Source organism: Cryptotermes secundus, unplaced genomic scaffold (assembly GCF_002891405.2).
Source record: "Cryptotermes secundus unplaced genomic scaffold, Csec_1.0 scaffold816, whole genome shotgun sequence".
Lineage (NCBI taxonomy): Eukaryota > Metazoa > Arthropoda > Insecta > Blattodea > Kalotermitidae > Cryptotermes > Cryptotermes secundus.
In genome coordinates, this window is record NW_019724601.1 from 3,132,983 (window position 1) to 3,152,260 (window position 19,278).

Consider the following 19,278-nt stretch of genomic DNA (forward strand, 5'->3'; position numbering starts at 1 on the left):
AATGACTTCGGGTGAAGAGGAATGTCTACTGTCCCTTACACGCAACATTAGAACTTTGTGTTACTGATAAGTTACAGCAAAAGAAACAAAGTTTATTCCACTCAGTCTTTTGTTCAAGGTCAGTAATTGCATCTGTGGTACTCGCTGCGTTGACTATGACACGGATGTGACGCCGTGTTGCATGACAAATTACAGCGAAGTTTCTTTCTGCTTGTTTGTTTGCCTTGCTCTTCGACCCTGAGAAGCCGGTACACCTCAGTCGGTATAAAGACGAGCTATGGGCTGGACAGCCGGAGTTCGGTTCCCAGCAGGGACAAAAAACTCTTCTCTTCTCCACGGCACCCATTACGACTTTGGGACCCAATGAGCCCATAGGGTTGTGAGACGTCGAGGCTGCCACATTTTCTAGACAATCGGCTCACAGATGGCGGTGAGGTTGTCACCCTTACGCGCCGGCCGCCCTTTACCATTAGAAAGCTACTTGGTACTCATTTCTGTTAGAGGCTGAGTCGACCCCAGGGCCAATTTTTGTTGAATATTTCAGTTACTTGGGAGTCACTCATCCATTTGCCAGTCTTCGTTGAATTATTCAATTCCTTGATAGTCATTCTATCACTTCTTGGCAGTCTTTGTCGTGTTATTCAGTTACGTGGTAGTCATTCACTCACTTCTTTGTCCATCTTTTAGTTGACCAATCGATCAGTTATAGAGTAATGAATAATTTAAAAAGTATTTAATCGTTTAGGTATCAGTCCCTCAGTCAATATCCTTTTTATTCAAACAGGGATTCTCACAGAAGTTCAGTTAGGAATTCTGTTGCGCAGAATTCATTCTACTGATCGTCTATTTGTTGCAGCAAAAAAAGAAAAAGTCAACGTTTACAGAGGAAGCACATGATATTGATATGGCTTAAATAAATGACAGAAAGCAAAATAAATTATTTCTTGTGCCAAATTGTTTCTGAACACATATGTCTCCTCGCAGCGACTTCTCTGCAGTGACATTAATTTAAACTGACGTTGCTGGATTATAAGTTACGGAAACGCCAGCTGGAAGTTCCCGGTCTCTCTGGTCTAAATATTTCACTATATGAAGCGTGCTGAGTATTGATGTTGAGAGCCGACAGCTCCGGCTTGTTCTGCCTTCCTACACACACTCGAGTCCTACAGTCGAAATCCACTACACAAACAGATTTTAAATCATCTAAAATTCTGTCAATGTGGTATATTAATATAATTATTGTGTTTCCTGATATTGTCTATCGTCTGGTAGATTTCTTGTAGATCATCCGGTCAACCCAGCTTGGAAATCTATCCCATCTGGACTACTGTTATCGCTGCGGAAGTCAGAAAACTTCAACTCCGTCCAGTGTAATTGTTTTTTATGTTGTTGTCTTCGGTGACAGATGAAGTGACAGGAGGTTGGAGAAAACTGCATAATGAGGGGCTTCATAACTTGTACTCTTCTCCCAGTATAATTAGAATGATCAAGTCAAGGAGGATTAGATGGTCAGGGTATATACCAAGACATAGGTGGGAGCATAATATTAAAATGGATCACAAAAGAGATAGGATGGAGTAGTATGCACAGGATTGATGTTGCTCAGGACAGAGACCAGTAGTGGGATCTTGTGAACACGGTGATGAACCTTTGGGTTCCATAAAATGCTGGGAAATTCTTGAGTAGCTGAGCGATTGGCGGATCCTCAAGAGGGGCCCAGTTCCACGTAGATGGTTGGTTATATAATCCCCGGTCTTAGTCTGCAACTTCTCCTTCACATTCGTGGCACGGGTTAGTCTAATTGGTGTGTGCAGGCGCCTATGCATGTTCTTTGGGGTTGGGATGTGGGGGGGGGGTTACTTCAGATCATGTTTCCAGTTCATGTAGCAACCACGTGAACATTTCTATTGCTTCCTAATCCATTTAATGACACTGCAAATAACCTGAACACATGTTTTTATATTTTTATACAGCCTATAATTTCACACTGGAGTCGGGACAGCGACTGCCTACGGGAAGGACAGCCGAGGGGTCGGAGTTCGAGTCCCGGTAGGGGAAAGAGTTTTCTCCTCTCCGCGGCGTCCCGACCGGCTCTGGGGTCTACCCAGCATCCTAGTCAACGAGTACCTGTGTGGGGGCGCTTCCCCTGGGGGTAAAACAAACGGGACTGAAACTGACCACTCACATCCAACTAGTGGCGTGGTTAAGAAAACTTGGATCTATACATCCACTCCCCCATACGCCTTCATGGCGTAGTGCTTAATTAGTTAAGCACAGGGACAGTTTTTTTTTAAATCATAGCAGAAAAGAAAGAATTCTTGATTTCAAATGCAGTAGAATTTATTTTAATTTCGGTAACTCTGACGACACGGGATGCTTTTATATGCCGCTTAATGACTAAGTATGTGAGATATGAACTTCTCGTGGCCGAAGAGCACTATCCTCTGACATGTGGCATCATGCAGCCTGGCAATGGTTACCAACAATTCAGAGGAACCTGCTGTCTCCATCTTCTGGGAAGACGAATGAGTCGAGCGTTGAAAATAACTTTCTCCCACTCATTCTGCCCTTGTAAAACTAAACTTCCAGCTCCGATTTTCTCTCCTCTCCTCTCCTCTCCTTCCAGTTACCCCGCACTTAATAAATTAAGCATCATGGCGGCGCATGGGGATTCGAGGTATACTTTATCAATCTTGACCTCGGCATTAGATGGAGTGAACTTCACATCCCCGGGGAAACAGTCCCCGTACTCATTGGACAGGAGGCCGGATGGGTCCCAGAGCCGGTCTCGTCTTTGTGGAGAAGAGAACATTTTCTTGCCCTGTCAAGAATTGAACTCTCAATTCCCGGTCGTCCAGCCAATAGCCTAGTCGCTATACCGACTTACCCATTCCACATCACATATACATATTGTAGTATGTAGAACCGTTGCTAAGTAATGACTCTGCAAACAACGCCCGCTGCTGGGCAACAGATTCCTAACAAGCAACAACTGAACAATTGGTGGTGGTTTGTACGCGATCCGTACCGAGGTATTACACACAGGACAGAATTACATACTATTTTTTTTATCTCCTGCTGTACATAATTTCATGACCGCAAATTATGGCGCTAATGTCGCTCACACCTCAGAAATCCGCGCGTGAGACATAATCATAGAATGTTAGAAATTAAAATGGCCGCGCCATAGCTCAAGCGGTTAGTCGCTGGCTTCCCACCGCGGCGGCCCGGGTTCGATCCCGCGTCTGATCAAGTGAGATTTGTGGTGGACAAAGCGGCGCTGGGGCGGGTTTTTCTCCGAGTACTTCGGTTTCCCCTGCCAATCTTCATTCCACAAAATTCTTCATCATCATAATCACCCGGGGCAGGTACAATAGGCCAATCAGTGGCCGCCGTGCCGAGTGGACCCAGTTGGACTCCACCCTCCCACTAAGCGAATTAAAAAAAAAAGAAATTAAAAAGTATAGAGCATGGGGTGCCTTGTAATGGCATAATGTCTATATTAGGTTTAGTGAAAATGTAAAATTTTTAAAAAATTTGGAATTTGGGGACACAAGTAACTCATAAGCTTATATATACTAAGCTTTCTCGAAACTCGGGAAAGAACAGCAAGGAAAGTTAATGAACTGACCCAATGAACGCCCTTGAATCCAAGGTTGAAATATTTGATTTCAACTACTCTGTAACGACGAGAGGTTTTGTTTTCTGGAAGGAAAACTGTGGTCACGTCGATGTGTACATATTTACAGCAACTGACCAATTACAGACCCGTTAATTAGAAAACCGTTGGGAAATCCCCGGCATAGCACATGATACAAACTCCACAACTCTCAACTGTCTCTCGTTATTTTAGGCCCAACTTTTCCTATGTAAAGATCGGTTTTCGTAACACACCCCTTAGATGTGCTACTTCCTGGTACGGAGGTAGCTAGAAATTCAATGACGTTTCGGAGGAACAAATTACCTCAACCTTGAAGGTCGAAGAATGAGACAAACCGGTAACAAGCAAGTTTATCTTGCCCCCTTCTCTTACCACTTGTCTGGTTTATTTCCCGACCCTGAAGATGGAAGCAGTATATTCTTCCGAAACGTCAATATATTCATACCAGACTACACGGCTTCACATCTCATGAAATATAACGCTTAAGTCATAACATTACTCATACGTTTTAAGTTCTAGCGCCTTTTCTGCGGCAGAAACCGTCAATACAGCGTTTCCTCATTCGCGCTGATATGCTTCATCTGTTATGGGACGGTGAATGTGTCATCGTGATTTAGTGACGTGGCCCGTTACGTCATCATTTGAAAGTTATTACTGTCGATTCTATTTTCATTACATTTCCGATATACAACGCATTATCGTGTAATTTTCCTGAAGAGACTGAAGAAAACAGAAAAGTCAGGTCGCGGCCGAGATTTGAACCGAGCATCTCCCGAATACGAGTTTAGAGGGTTACGACGTCTGCGCTAACCCGTTCGGTTTAGCTGCGTGGGAACGGGAGGGGGACGACTACTCTCAGCAGTGGGAGAGCTCCAGAAGATAAATTATAGAAGTATGTTCTGTTTGGGCTAAGTCAGAATATTTTCGAGTCACGGGTCTACATTTCAATACTCGTAAAATTCAAGGAAACACTGGATATAACAGAGTACTTAGGACTTTCACCTATCGCTCCAAATTCCTTTCGCCTAAAAACACTACATCCAACCCTCTTCCGCAGAGCTGTTTTGCTTTGTTTCGGCTGTTTTAATTCCTCTTATAAACTGTAAATGGTGGCCACGGCATGAAATGTCTTCACTAGCTCCAACGCTGGGATCATCGGTTCGAATCCCACTCAAGGCACAGACGTCTGTTTGCATTCATTGTGTCTTTGTGTTAAGTAGCGGTCTTGTGACGGGCTGATTCCCGTCCAAGGAATCCTACCGACTATCTAAGATTAAGAAACTGAAGTGAAACGAAGCGTTTCACGGATGCTCTATGCTCCAAAGTGGAAGCAACAGGAAAATAATTCTTTCCAACTTGTGACAGGAAAATTCCTTTTCAGAAAAATTCAATGCAGAAAAAACAGAAGTGATATTACCAGAAAACAATAATACGCACACAAGCTGACAATGTGCCGTTATATTCTTACTTTCCATTAGCGTTTCCTTATTAAGAAGTTCCAAAATATTGAGGGGGAGGGATTTTTATTAACTTACATCATGCATTCTTGGGAAGGGAGGAATTCTCCGATAAAGACAGGTTCATAATTTAATCTCGTTCCATTTCAGTCGAGCGCTGTTGTGGAAGCATATGAGAGAAGTTATAGAGGACAAGTTCTTCCCCAAACTTTTTAATGATATTACAAGCACGTGCAAGTCTACAAAACTACGTAACCAAAACTCCAATATTAATTATACTGTGTCCCTTAATTGAAATACAGGGTGTTTCACGACTTTAGGGCATAACTACAGGAGGTGATTTTCTAGGTCTTTGTGAACAAAAAAGTTCATATAAACATGTGTCCGATTTTGGACGGTTACGGAGTTATGACCGTTTTAAACTCAGAATAAAAGGTAACGATTACTGACAAACGGAAAAAAATAATAAACCAGCACAATACATGATACATCTAAAGTATGAATGTAAAGTTAACTTCGTGAAATTACATTTAATTTGAATTTATTGGTGCTTAAAGCTGATTTTCGAAAACGCCACCGCCGGCCGAAACACAGGCTGCCGCTCGATTGTGAACCGCGCGCGTACATACCAACCCACCCCGCCTTAGGTAGCTCTCAAGTGTCGAGATAACGAGAACGCCCTGTCTGTAGCTGGCTAAAAATAGCGACCCGCCAGATGACAGACGCGGTTCACACGACGGCGTGTACGGGAATGAAAAAAGGTCATAACTCCGTAACCGTCCAAAATCGGACACATGTTTATATAAACCTCCTGCAGTTATGCCCTAAAGTCGTGAAACACCCTGTATTACAACATATACTATAAAAGTAATACTCGTGGAATATTCGACGGGAAGTATAATTTTTATATAAATTTTAGTGATATTAACGGGGAGCCTGGTTAGCGCTGTCGGTATAGCTACTGGCGACAGGATGGACGACCAAAGTGGTCCGCATTCGAGTCCCGGTGGGGGGCAACAATTTTTCACTTCTCAATGTCGTCCCTACCCATTCCGGAGTCCATCCAGGCTATGGGTACCGGCGGTAAAGCGGTCGGGGCGTTAAGCTGACCACTCACCTCAAGCTAGTACCAAGGTCAAGAAAACGTGCGTCTATACACCTACTCCTCCATACGCCTTCATGGTGTAGTGCTTAATTAGTTAAGCATAGGGACAACTTTATCTTTTTTAAATGTATTCATGGCCGCGCCACAGTTCAAGCGGTTAGTCGCTGGCTTCCCACCGCGGCGGCCCGGGTTCGATCCCGGGTCTGGTCAAGTGGGATTTGTGGTGGACAAAATGGCGTTGGGGCAGGTTTTCTCCGAGTACTTCGGTTTCCCCTGCCAATCTTCATTCCACCAATTGCTCCACAATCACCCTCACCTATCATCTGGGGCTGGTACAATAGGCCAGAAGTGGCCGCAGTACAAGGGACTTACTCCCACCCCACTAGCAATAAAAAATGTATTCATCATTTCGTGTTTCTAACATTAGACTCTTGTTTTCTTTGTTACGAAATGTGGAGATAGACCCACTAAGTATTAAGGTGACGATACATTGCAGAACTGGCGTTATCAATAAATTACTTCAATCTGGGACAGCAACAGCTCAACAATGCGTGACGCTCCCAGTGAGTATACGTGCGCCATTTCTGCCAACCTTAGCTATTAATCGTCTTATTCTTACGTGCACTGGATTTCCCTTCCTCACGACTCTGACCTCAAGTAAACACACGCAGACATTTGGTTTCAGAGCTCACTGTGGTGCGAAGCGATATAAAAGTTATTAACACGTAAAGCTCAGTCTTCTTATCGAATTAATTTTAAAGTAATTATTGTGAAGTCAATTCTTTATTGGGATCCGTCGTAACACAACGAAACGGTCTAGGTCAAAGTCACCTTAGCTATATGTTTCGGCTTTTAAAGCCGTCATCAGGCAAATACATGGTTATTGCACTCACACACTATTGAACTGCATTTCAATGTGACAGTAGAGCTGGTTACTTGTCAACTGTGTTACACTATAATAATACAAGGTATGAAAATACAATAAAATTATTATAAAACGAAAGTTATACAATAAATTATGGTTAAAAACTATTTATGTAATGTTTCATATTACGAGGTCAGTGATGCAATCTTGTTGTTATATTCCAGAGGACAAATAGCGGTATATTCATGACTTGTACATGAATAGTTAACTGCTTGGAGGCCCGTTGTATTGGTGTAGTAGTATTATTTGGTATTAATTGTTTGGTCCGTGCCTCATTTGCCTGATGATGGCTTTAAAAGCCGAAACATGTAGCTAAGGTGATGCTGACCTAGACCGTTTCGTTGTTGTGTTACAACGGATACCAAAAGAATTGTATATCACTTACTTACTTACTCATGTAGCTGAGCCCTTCTGGAGGAGCCGCCAATTTTCCAGCTACTCAAGAATTTCCCAGAATTGTATGGAACCCGATCGTTCATTACCGTGTTCACAAGAGCCCTCCACTGGTCCCTATCCTGAGCCAGATCAATCCAATCCATACCATCCCATCCTATCTCTCGAAGATCCATCTGAATATTGTCCACCCACCTACGCCTTGGTCTTCCCAGTGGTTCTTTCCTTATATACTCGTAATAACACGCCAAAATACACCCAATGAAAATTACTGTAAAGTCTTTAAATGTAGTATATTAGGTTTAGAAAAATATAATCGTTAGTTATCCAAGGAGATTTAATTGTAATTAAGTTCTGGGTTACCCAGTCTTTAATTAATAAATAAAAAAAGTCTTTAAGACTTCATTTATATAAACTGAACGATGAATTCATTCATAATACTCTGGGCCAATTGGCGGTCACTGCTTCTTGGACTCGTTAGACCGGACCAAGGTCCCGTTATAGATAACAGTGCAGAACCAAGAGAACTAGGCGGTCAAGGTGCCTCTGAATTCTTTGTGTTCACCGGAAATAAAGAAAGGTAGTGCCTATTGTTACGGATTTCTATGTGAATCTAGTCTTTATTTTATAAAGGTAACCGGATACTACGGCACGGAACTTTGTGTAAAGTTTCCTGCTAAGTTCTCTCCTACTGTAACGTGTAATCAATCTGGAAACAGAGCATGCAGTGATGGGAAAACAAGGTGAACCGATCTATTGTCTGGGTAGGGCACTCATACCGTGAGGAAATTACGAAATTCTGTGATCTCTGATAGACACTAGGCCTATGTTAAGGTAATCTGTACACTAAAACAGACAGTACTCCCAGCTCATCGCTCCGTACAATGAGTGGGTAAAATTAGCTTTTAATGGAGAAGTCTTCTATCTTGTTCATATTTCTGAAATTACTATGACAAGTTTGATTAAATTTGGTATTCTACATTAAAGTTAATGAGTAAAATTTAATTTTGATTTATATCGCGAGGCAGGAACAGAATCTTTAAATACAACGTGATTCAAAATTCCATAGCATGTAATTTTTCAACCGGAAATAATTAAATAAAACTGCTTAAGGAATATGAAAGTGAAATTAAAAAAGTTTTGTTCGTCGAACGTTCTACTCGCCGCACTCATATCTTAGAGAAAATATGACGTCATACTTCCAAATTGCGAGTGTTCAAGAAGAAAGCAAAGTGTGTACTTCGGTTTTACGAAAACAAAGTCCGTTATCAAAACGCAACGTCGTTACAGAACTCAAAACGGAAAAGCTCCACGTTCAGATAATGCTATCCGACTTTAGTTAAAGCAATTTCAAGAGACTGGTAGTGTACTGCACCTAAAAGGACCGGAAAGACAGAGCACTTCGCAGGAAGTTGTTGATCGTACCCAGAAAGCGTTTCCTCGAAGACCACAAAAATCACCTAGACCAGCTTCTCTGCAGTTTGGCACATCACAAACGACTGGAGGTTGTTCATAACCGCCTTCACCTCCATGCCTACAAAGTGCAGTAAGCAGTTTTATTTTGTTGTTTCCGGTGTCAAAATTATAGGCCACGGAAACCCCTGGCAATAATTTAGAATCACCCTGTATATTTAAATGAATTCCGTACTTAGAAGTAAAAGGGTCAAGATACCAGGCTTTTAAGCAAAACTTCCAGTGTGTTGGTATTGGAACTTAGAGTTCAGTCTCTATGTTGTTTGAAAACAACAGGAAATGCATTTCCTCTTCCTATATATGTGTTTACTGGAACAACAAATTCTGAAAAGACAAGATAAACGCTTCCAGCGATGTTTCTCAACGTACGGAATGAGCAGAGATTTCTTTCGGAAGTGGGTAATTGTGCCTCAAAGCTAACTTAGTAACTTGTTCATCCCAGTGAAACACAAATGTTCTGATGTGCTCGTACCTGAATTCTGTACTGTAGTCGAAGTCCAGTTCACGTGACCTGAAACAGAAACGAGACAACATGAAATAAACGAGTTACCATGTAAATGTAAAAATGTGTAATTTGTGTCTTTGAAGTACTTCTTGGAGAATTCATCCAAATAATAATATACTTGGGAAATTCTGTGATAAGAATCTGTAAGGACAAGCAATCCTTGTTACACAATCTTCTACTGTAGCTCAAAGAATTAAGTAAATTTTAAAAATCCACTTCATCGGGAATCGAACCGGCGACCTTCCGGCTTGTAGCCTAGTGCCTCAACCAACTACGATACCGCGTACCCCGTAGCTAGGTTACAATTAATTCAATTAACTTTACGCTAATGAAGGGCATACGGTAGCGAGTACTTCGGTTTACCTGCCAATCTTCATTCCACCAATTGCTCCACAATCACCCTCACCTATCATCTGGGGCTGGTACAATAGGCCAGAAGTGGCCGCAGTACAAGGGACTTAGTCCCACCCCACTAGCAATAAAAAATGCTACAAGTCGGAAGGTCGCGCGCTCGATTCCTTGTGAGGTGGAGTTCTTCAACTGATCTAATCCTTCCAAACCGCTCTATGGCCTGGGGTCAACTCAGCCTCTAACAGAAATGAGTACCAGGAATCTTCCTGAAGGTAAAGAACAACTTCACCGCCATCTGTGAGCCGATTGTCTAGAAAATGTACGAGCCTCGACGTCTCACAACCCTATGGGCCACCATAGCCTGTTACAGGGAGAGCATTACCTTTACCTTATCTCATGCTATTGAATACATGAGCTTGAAATAACTTGTGTCTGTGCGCCTGAGGGTGAGTGTGCGTGAGTGACTGTGAATGAATGTGAGTGTGCGTATGTGTGTAGGAAGAAGAGCAACAATTTCCATGAAGACAACCGTTCTTCAACCAGAAACCAAACCGGGTAACTGCCGATCCTCTCGCATTGCGTCTATGTAAATCAGTCGATAGTTTTCTGTAATGTAATGTAATGTCATGTAAAAAATGAAGCGACTCGAACATGTGCAGGAAAAACAGAACATTTCAACGTAGTCCTACTATTGGAGTGAGGGAAGAGAATTTACTATGTTGTGAGTATCTGCACTATGAACGATGATAAATGAATAATGAATTGGTAAAGGTTTAGGAGGAAGCGATAGTGCCTTGATATTTTGCCTGGAGGGGCTGAGGAAAACCACGGAATCCTTCACTTGGCCTTCCTTCGACGAAACTCGAACCTAGTACGTCCCGTAAATTAGTGCGTTTTCATATAATCATACAAATATCTGTAAGAGTAGATATCTTCTGGGCGGTGACTCCGTGCAGACCAGTAGAAGCATACTGATGTTTGGGAGAGAAATACTGCCTTCATCTTCAGGGTCGTATAATAATTCCAGGAAGTTAGTGGCAAAGAGGAAAAGGAACGATGAATTTCCTATGGTTGTTGCGCATTTAATCGGTTAATTTCTCGACCCTGAAGATGGAAGCAGTATGTTCTCTGAAATGTCCGTAATAGCATCACATTCCAGAAGACTACACTTAATAGTCACGGCTGTGAGAACCTCAAATTTGTCATGTATACAGCACAATACTTTTTTTTTCCTTGGCACTACAGCCCCAGTGGGCCTAGGCCTACCTCCATGAACTTCTCCGTTCACTTAGGTTTTTCTAGATCTTACACATTCGGTAGGACTCCTTGGGCGGGTGATCAGCTCGTCGCAAGGCCTCTACCTGTACACAAACACAGAAAAACGCACACACACAAACTAAACATCCATGCCCTGAGTGGGATTCGAACCCATGATCCCGGTTTCCAAGCGAGCGAAGACAGTACATGCCGCACAGTACTTAGGCCAGATTTATTTACCCAGTGAAACTGTATCGCAGAATAATCTGTAGGAATGGAGCGGTGAGATGAAAGGTTTCTCTTGTCTTCAAGCAAGAACAGTTGGGCTGAGAGACAGAGAAGCGAAGCCGTGGGAGTCTTACAGCTTTCATCTGGGCTTCCTGCGACTGGATTTGATTGTACGAAATAATGGCATTAGGTTCCAGTGGTTGTAGCAGATACCCAGACAGCAAGAAGTCGTGCTCCGGGCGAGAGAGAGAGTTGCTTTCATTAACGTTATAATTTAGCACTTCCATATAACGTTCCGTTGCAGTAATATAAAAGACAAACTTTTTAATATTTCTTCCAAGACAATTTTGTTCCTGAATCTTAACTAACAAATTAAGTAAAGAAGAGACGTGAATATTACTTGTCTACCAACATTACAAACTCTTAAAATAAAAAGTGTGAAATTTTGTGTATCTGATTCAGTTTAAATGTAGCCTTGGTCTTGGTGTTAGTAGGAGTCGGGATGGCTCAGTCGGTATAGCGACAGATTATGTGACCGACGGCTGGGCTTCGATCCCCTTAAGGGGCAAGATTTTGATCTTCTCCACAGCCAATAGGCCGGCTCTGGGGCCCACCTAGCCTCCTACCCAATATGCACTGGGGGAAGCAAATAAATAAAACAAACTACTAACTGCAACGTTTATTTCGATGAAGCAGGATGGTGTAGTGGTTACTATTCAGATTAAAATTAGTTTTACATTCTGCTAGAATGGGCCGAACTGTTTGGGCATGGTGAGATTTCCGCTTTTCTCGTCCGATCCTTCCACTTGTTGGGCTGTTCTCTTCAAATCCCCCTTCCTACCAAATACTTATTCACTATTCATGATCAGGCCTTCTTCTCCTCTTGAGGCGCAATACGCTCAGGGTAATCCGAGGGCTCTTCCAGCGGAGAGGAAGCCGAAGTTATGAATGTGTGCTGAGCGTTCATAGTCTTGCGTTCAGGTCCATGGACATCTTCCCAAGGAATCGTCTTGGAATGCTTACAGAACGTAGCGTTTTCTGAAGATCGATCCAATAACAGAAGAAACCCACTGAAACGTTTTAACGAAAAGAACGGACGTGAATTTCTGGAATCAGTAGCTACTGCGCAGGTGCTGCATCTAATCATACAGACCTTTTCGCATACATGAAACTGTTCCTTCGTCCGATCAGCCAAGCAAGTACAGCCCGCAGCCGTTGCATTTATTCAGGTTGCTTAGTATTGACCTGCGCAGCTGTGGGGACTGTTTCTTCTTTGCGGAGCGATACAGCATGTGTGACATATTCCTGTATGAATGAATGAACAAAAGTTAATGGCGTAATGGATCCGGTTCGCGCATGTGTGAAGATCACTGCAGGCCTGTGACGTTTCATTGCTCTGGCCTTTTCCAAGTCCTGACACAGCGTGATGCAGTCACGTGGATAGCTACCCTATTATTTTTTTATTGCTAGTGGGGTGGGACTAAGTCCCTTGTACTGCGGCCACTTCTGGCCCGCTTGAGCTGTGGCGCGGCCATAGTTACCCTAAATCTGCAGCATGTTCGATGCTTACAGTTTTATTGGGAAAACTGTACTCCAATCTGGAGTACATATTTTTGTGGGTTATTTAACGACGCTTTCAGAATTTGATGGAGTGATGATGGTTGAGTTGGAATGGATGTAGAACGTAACTGTCGTGGCCTAATTGAGGGTACTAATATCCCGGAATATGCCTGGAAGGGCTAAGGAAAACCACGAAGAACCTCAATCAAGATAGCCCGAATTATACTCGAACCCAACACCTCACGAACACAAATACAGTGTCACGTTTAAGGGTGACTATTAACGGGTTTTGGATTGGATTTATTGACCGCTTATAAACACCAATCAGGACTACATGTAATTACAGAGCTATTGGTATATCCACACTTCATAGTTCACCGCTACACACATTAGTGCTCCCCGTCTTCAGTAGTCGTATCCTGGCAACGGATTTATAACAGTATCGCTGTAACTGCAGAACACTATGAAGACTTCTTTGCACAGCATAATTCCTTTCTTTTCATTTTTTCTCAATTTTTCTGCCAACAGCCAACTCCGGAAACTCCCTCAATTCTTATTCTCTGCTGCAACTGCAATCTCTTCTCCCCTTCGCAGATCACAACTCTCAACTGGCTCCCTCAGTTCATATTAGTTAACATTGTTATTTGGCAAGCTCTGTTCTTAGCCTATGTCAACCTTCTGAGCCTACAAATGTGTTGGTTCGCCACACACACACACACACACACACACACTATTAACTATCCACTTTCTCCCTTATTCCTTTCCATCACCGACAAACTATCGAGTGATACTTGAGGCTGAAGTTTAACGCAATCTCCCACGAATGATACGCACAAGTATCCAATCGTAAATCGCCTCTTTAATACAGTGTACAATACTTCATATATCCAGATAAAAATATCAGTATTCGCAAAACAAACACGAAACAGTGACACAAAAGACTGCTCTCTCGTTCGCGACCCATTACATAAATTTACGTTCATGCAGCTTCACGCCGCTCGACTGCTCGTTGCTATGGTAACCAGTAACCTCTCATCTCACGCTTACAAAATTTTATGTAGCATAACTAAGTTTTGAATGTAATATCAATAGACGAATACGAAACGTTGAAGTTCTCATGATGGTGACTGTACTGCTGTCTTGTATGTGGGGTATGACGACATGTTTCGTAGATACCTAGGTGCTCCTTAACAGGTTGAGCTCACTGCCAGTCAAAGGTCACGATATGAAAATAAAAACATCAGTACAAATTAATTCTAGTTTAATAAAAATAAAAGGACAAAGTCTGTAAACTTTGCCGTCCCAGGCAGTCGAATGTTTCGGCTGCGCTACAGCGACCATCCTCTATGTAATAAGGGGTGGGAAATAAAAAGAAATACAAGACGAAAGAAGCAAGAAAAGGAGGGAGGAAGAGACGGTAAGGAAAGGACGAACGAAGGAAGAAGAGGGAGGGAACTGCAAACAAATGGACGATGACACAAGAAGAAAGAGACTGTAAATAAATAAGGAACGAAGGAATGAGAGGGAGGAAAATAATAAAAATGCAGAAAGAGATGGGGAGGTAGGGTAGAAATGGAGGTAGTAAGCATGTAGTCAACAAGCGAACTCTACCGACCAAGCGACCGCCGCTTGTCAGCGAAGTTAGCGGATAGAGGATGTCGCGTGGTCAGCGCAACGGATCCCCACGGCAGTTAATTTCAGTTTTCTAGACCGGAGCCGCTATTTCCTTGAAATATCGCCTCAATTATCCTCACGAGGCTGAGTGGACCCCGTTCCATACACACTACTTCTCAGAAAATCTGGTAGCTATGGGAATCGAACCCGGGACCTTTGGATTTGCAAGCAGGAACTTTGACCACTAGCCCACAGAAGCGGCCACCCAATATTATTAGTCATGTGCAAATATGACACAGGAATCGAAATGTTCTAAACATAAGACCCTCCACCCTACGAGACAAGGTGCGTCTTAAGAGAAGTCTGTGTTATGTCTGAATTTCCCCCCGGCGTATGAATATATGAAGTGCCTTGAAAACAGAATATAGTGCCCTTCTAATGACGACGTAACTCGCCACGGTGTTCTCACAGTGGACACAAAGCAGTCCGCAGCCCCGATATGCCGGGATGCCGTTAACAGCAAGTGTTTTCAATGGTCTGCCATATTTGCTGAAAGTAGCGCCAACGTTTGCATATGATTAAGATCGTTGCTTTGTATTGGAGCAGAACTCTTCGGACGGCGTCCCTTTGTCTCGTGACATCAGAGCATCCCCGTCACCAGCAACCACAATGAGCTGTGTACCGACATTTTGAAATTTCCATATATATTAAGTTTTTTCAAAGAACTGCCCTCGTACGGTGTACCGCATGTTCTGGTATGGTAAAGCTTTACATGTGTCTAGGATACCAGGGTCGCAGTAGAGAGACGCTACAGAAACTGGTGCAAACACTCCTTGTCCCCAGGGGCCCATGTATTTCTTAAATAATTATGTATAAGTAAATTGTCCCTGTGCTTAACTAAGCACTACGCCATGAAGACGAATGGGGGAGTGGATATATAGATCCACGTATTCTTGACCTCGGCACTAGTTGGAGGTGAGCGATCAACTTCACGCCCCGGCCGCTTTACCCCCGAGGAAAGAGCCGTCGGTACCCATTGGGTAGTAGGCTGGGTGGGCCCCAGAGCCAGTGTGGGCGACATGGAGAAATGAAAAGTCTTGACCCCACCGGGACTCGAAACACGAACCCTTGGTCGTCCAGCNATCAACTTCATGCCCCGGCCGCTTTACCCCCGAGGAAAGAGCCCTCGGTACCCAGTAGGCTCGGTGGGCCCCAGAGCCAGAGTGGACGAAATGGAGAAATGAACATTCTTGACCCCACCGGGACTCGAAACACGAACCCTTGGTCGTCCAGCCCGTAGCCGGTCTCTATACCGACTGAGCTACCCCGGCTCCTTAAATAATTATGTTCGGGACTGAAAAGTAGAGAGCACCTCTTAGAACTGTGGTACCTTCTGGCATATGACTCCGTGCAGTCCGGTTTCTCTGCTTGCTGCCTGCTACTTGCCTGGCATACACTTCCATCCTGAAGATAAAAGCAGTACGTTTCTCCGTAATGTGACTGAACTTCTATCAGGCTACACGGCTTCATATACGGGAGAGTCTTATCTATAAGAACCTCATATCAAAGACCGGTTTTTCTCTCTGTCTTAATTTTATCTTCAGAACTGGCGTGAAGTGCCGGTCACAGTGGCCGCGAGGTCTAAGGCATGAACCGTTTTCGCCCGCTTGAACACTGGGATCGTGGGTTCTTCCCACTCGAGGCATGGATGTCTATGTGCATATATTCTGTGCTTGTGTTCTTCTGTGTGTAGGTAGCGACCTTGCGACAGCCTAGTCGTACCGACGGTACCGACTGTGTACACGAAATTAAGAAACTGAAAAAGATCAAGAAGGTTCAAAAGGGTAGTATTAGTATTCGTTTACTGTGTGGAAATATTGTTATATGTTTCGACCCTGTAGGGTCATCATCAGGCGATCATTACATGAATACGTCACTCATAAATTTTCGTTCTCTTTGCGTTATAAGTTTAACTGTTATTTTTAAATTACATATTTCTTTTATAAAATAAAAATAAAATTCCAAGTAGCATAAAACATAATATTTTTAATTGTTCTGACTATTATCTGGCGTAGGGGTGTACGCCGCAGAATGCGGGGCTTTCTTAGGGGCAGGCATTATCCTTTTTAATTTTTTAGTATACCTGAAAGCAAATTATTGACGTATTATCTTGCTTAAAATTTCAAATTACCATTAAAGTAAAATTTTAAACTGAAGTTGTTCCGTTATTTCTGCCGTTGCGTAGGATCTACAGCACCTGATGAGTGTCTTGAAACAAATCTACACATACATAGAGAATCGAGTTTCCAATATATGCTGTTGGGGGTCAGCTATGGAATCGAACCCACACCCTCGCATTTTACTTCGATGACGCGGTAGATCAAGTTGGCAACTGGTGGCGTTGTGTCACTCCGACATGCCGTAACTTCAGTACAAACTTTCCTGCCCATACAAGGAAACTGCAACTTCGTTCTTCGGTACAGCTCATATAAATGTAACGCAACAAACACGACGCAATGCCTGTACTCAAGCCGCACCGACAAGAAAATTTTCTAACTATCTATCTATGGCTCTACAGCCATTTGTTGAACACTGGCAGCTTTTTCAGTTTACTGATCTTTTACAAAGTCGGTAGGATTCCTTGGAAAGGGGATCAGCCCGTCGAAAGGCCGCAACCTACACACAGAACATCATAAACACATAATAAACTCACACAGACATCCATGCATAAAGTGGGATTCGAACCCACGATCCCAGCGACCGAGCGAGCGAAGACGGTTCATGCTTTAGACCGCGCGGCCATTGAGGTCGGCTCAAGAAACTTTCAAGGCAATGGACTGCACTGTGTCTTTCAGTTTAGTGATATTTTCCATAATGTCCACACTTATGTACAATAAACACTCGATAACACAAAGCAACTGGGGGCAGGACATCCGAATTAAGCGATAATCCGGATTAGTGAAGCAAAAGGTAACCTTAAAAGGCAAAAAAAAAAAAAAATTAGAAATGGAAAATTTAATAAGTAGGACTGATGAAAATAAATAACAAAATATCACTGTAGAGCCTTTATTTAAAAAATATAAAAAGACAACACATTTATTCATCGATATAAGACTCAGAAGTTGTAACTAGTTTCTGAACGTAACAATGCAGGTTTGAAGAGACTGTCTCAAGTTTTGTCTGAACAGACAAGTGACTCATCTGCCTTCCTGTCATGCGCCTTTTTAAAGAATGTACTCAACTGCGAACAGGATTATTCATATTTCGGTCCGGATTATCCGACATTCGGATTAACTGTAACCGGTTTTACAAATGTTTACTGTATTTCGATGCTACGCACGATATACATCGTTCACAAACATTAGCTCTTATGGCCTTAATATAGTCCCTATTTAGCGTCTTAGATCAGTGAGAAAAACTTATCCTACCACCTCAACAAAAAAAACGAACTTCGTGGCTTTAGTCCGCAAGCGATGTATACCGACCGAGCGACCGCCGCTTGTCGGCGAAGTCAGTGCCAACGTTAGCGGATAGAGAGTGTCGCGTGGTCTGCGCAACGGATCCCCACGGCCGTTAATCTCGGTTTTCTAGACCGGACCACATCTCAACACTGAATGCTAAATATTCCAATTGAAATTCTCAACGCCCAGGCTAAGAACAGTGAAGTCTTCTTAGTTGCAAGGCCAGTTAAATTGGGGTATGCCTCGTTTGTGAGGAACATATCGCTTCCATCTTCAGGGTAGAAACATAAGGCAAGCAAAAAGCAGAGTTGCTTAGCTTGCTGTTCGACTCTGAAGACGGAGGCAGTACATTCCTCCAAAAAGGGCCATAAACTTCTACCACACTTCACGGTGTCATACGAGTAGTCTCACCACCGTGAGAAAGTGAAGCCCAACATAGTACGGGGCATGAACCCAGTTCTAAGACAGAAACCTGGGGCATTCACATTATCCGTTTAATTTAGTCGCAGTCAAACGAACATATATAGCAATATATTCAATAAACTGCAGTACAAGTCCTCGACGCGATTTTTTTAATTAAATTGTAACAAAATGGGCTCCACGCACAAGCAGGGTTTTAGTTGGGTCCACAAAATTACACTCCAACACTGAAAAACGAATTAATTTGCAGTGTCGTGTAAGTAGGGGTTAGTGTGACTGAAGGGTGTGTTACACAGCAGTTGATATGCGTTTGTGGGAGGACTAATTATGCAGATACCAAGTTAGAGTGTAAACTTTCCCAGTAAAATCTGGATAAACCTTCACCTCGATTACGCGGAAGACGTCACGAATCTAATCTGAACTCCTTGGACTTCCTACCTAGCTGCATGCAGGCTCGTTCTGGGAAATACAATTCGGGAATGGCCATGCTGTTCTTATTACCGTTCTTGTCCCACTTTTATTTCTACTTCTTCTTCTTCTTCTTCTCCTTCAAGTCAGTTTTGTGGTAAAGAACTTAATTCAAGGTTTCCATATTGTGACGCATGGACCCGCTCTTAAGCAGTGACTCTGTAAACAGCGACCGTTTCTGGGCAACGGATCATTAAACACGTTCCCGTTGCTAGGCAGCAGATTCTTAATAATGCAACAGTTGGACCCAACAATAGAGTGGTCCTTGCCGAGATGTTATAAGCACATGATAAATTTAATTGAGAGCAGAGCTCAGTACGGGAGGCTGTGAAGAAAAGAGTTAGTTGCAAGAGTGCCCAGTTGAAAGTCCGGATGTGAAGAGAAGACTAGGAGTTTGGTG

At 43.0% G+C, this 19,278-nt stretch overlaps 1 protein-coding gene across 1 annotated transcript in view; it reads right to left on the reverse strand.

Annotated features, from left to right (window-relative positions):
- Positions 1-19,278, reverse strand: part of LOC111862481 (low-density lipoprotein receptor-related protein 2) — a 340,196-nt gene that overhangs the window by 244,492 nt on the left and 76,426 nt on the right. The window contains exon 2 of the mRNA XM_023847942.2: positions 9,487-9,525. Coding sequence (XP_023703710.1) covers positions 9,487-9,525 — 39 coding nt within the window. The remainder of the gene's footprint in view (positions 1-9,486; positions 9,526-19,278) is intronic.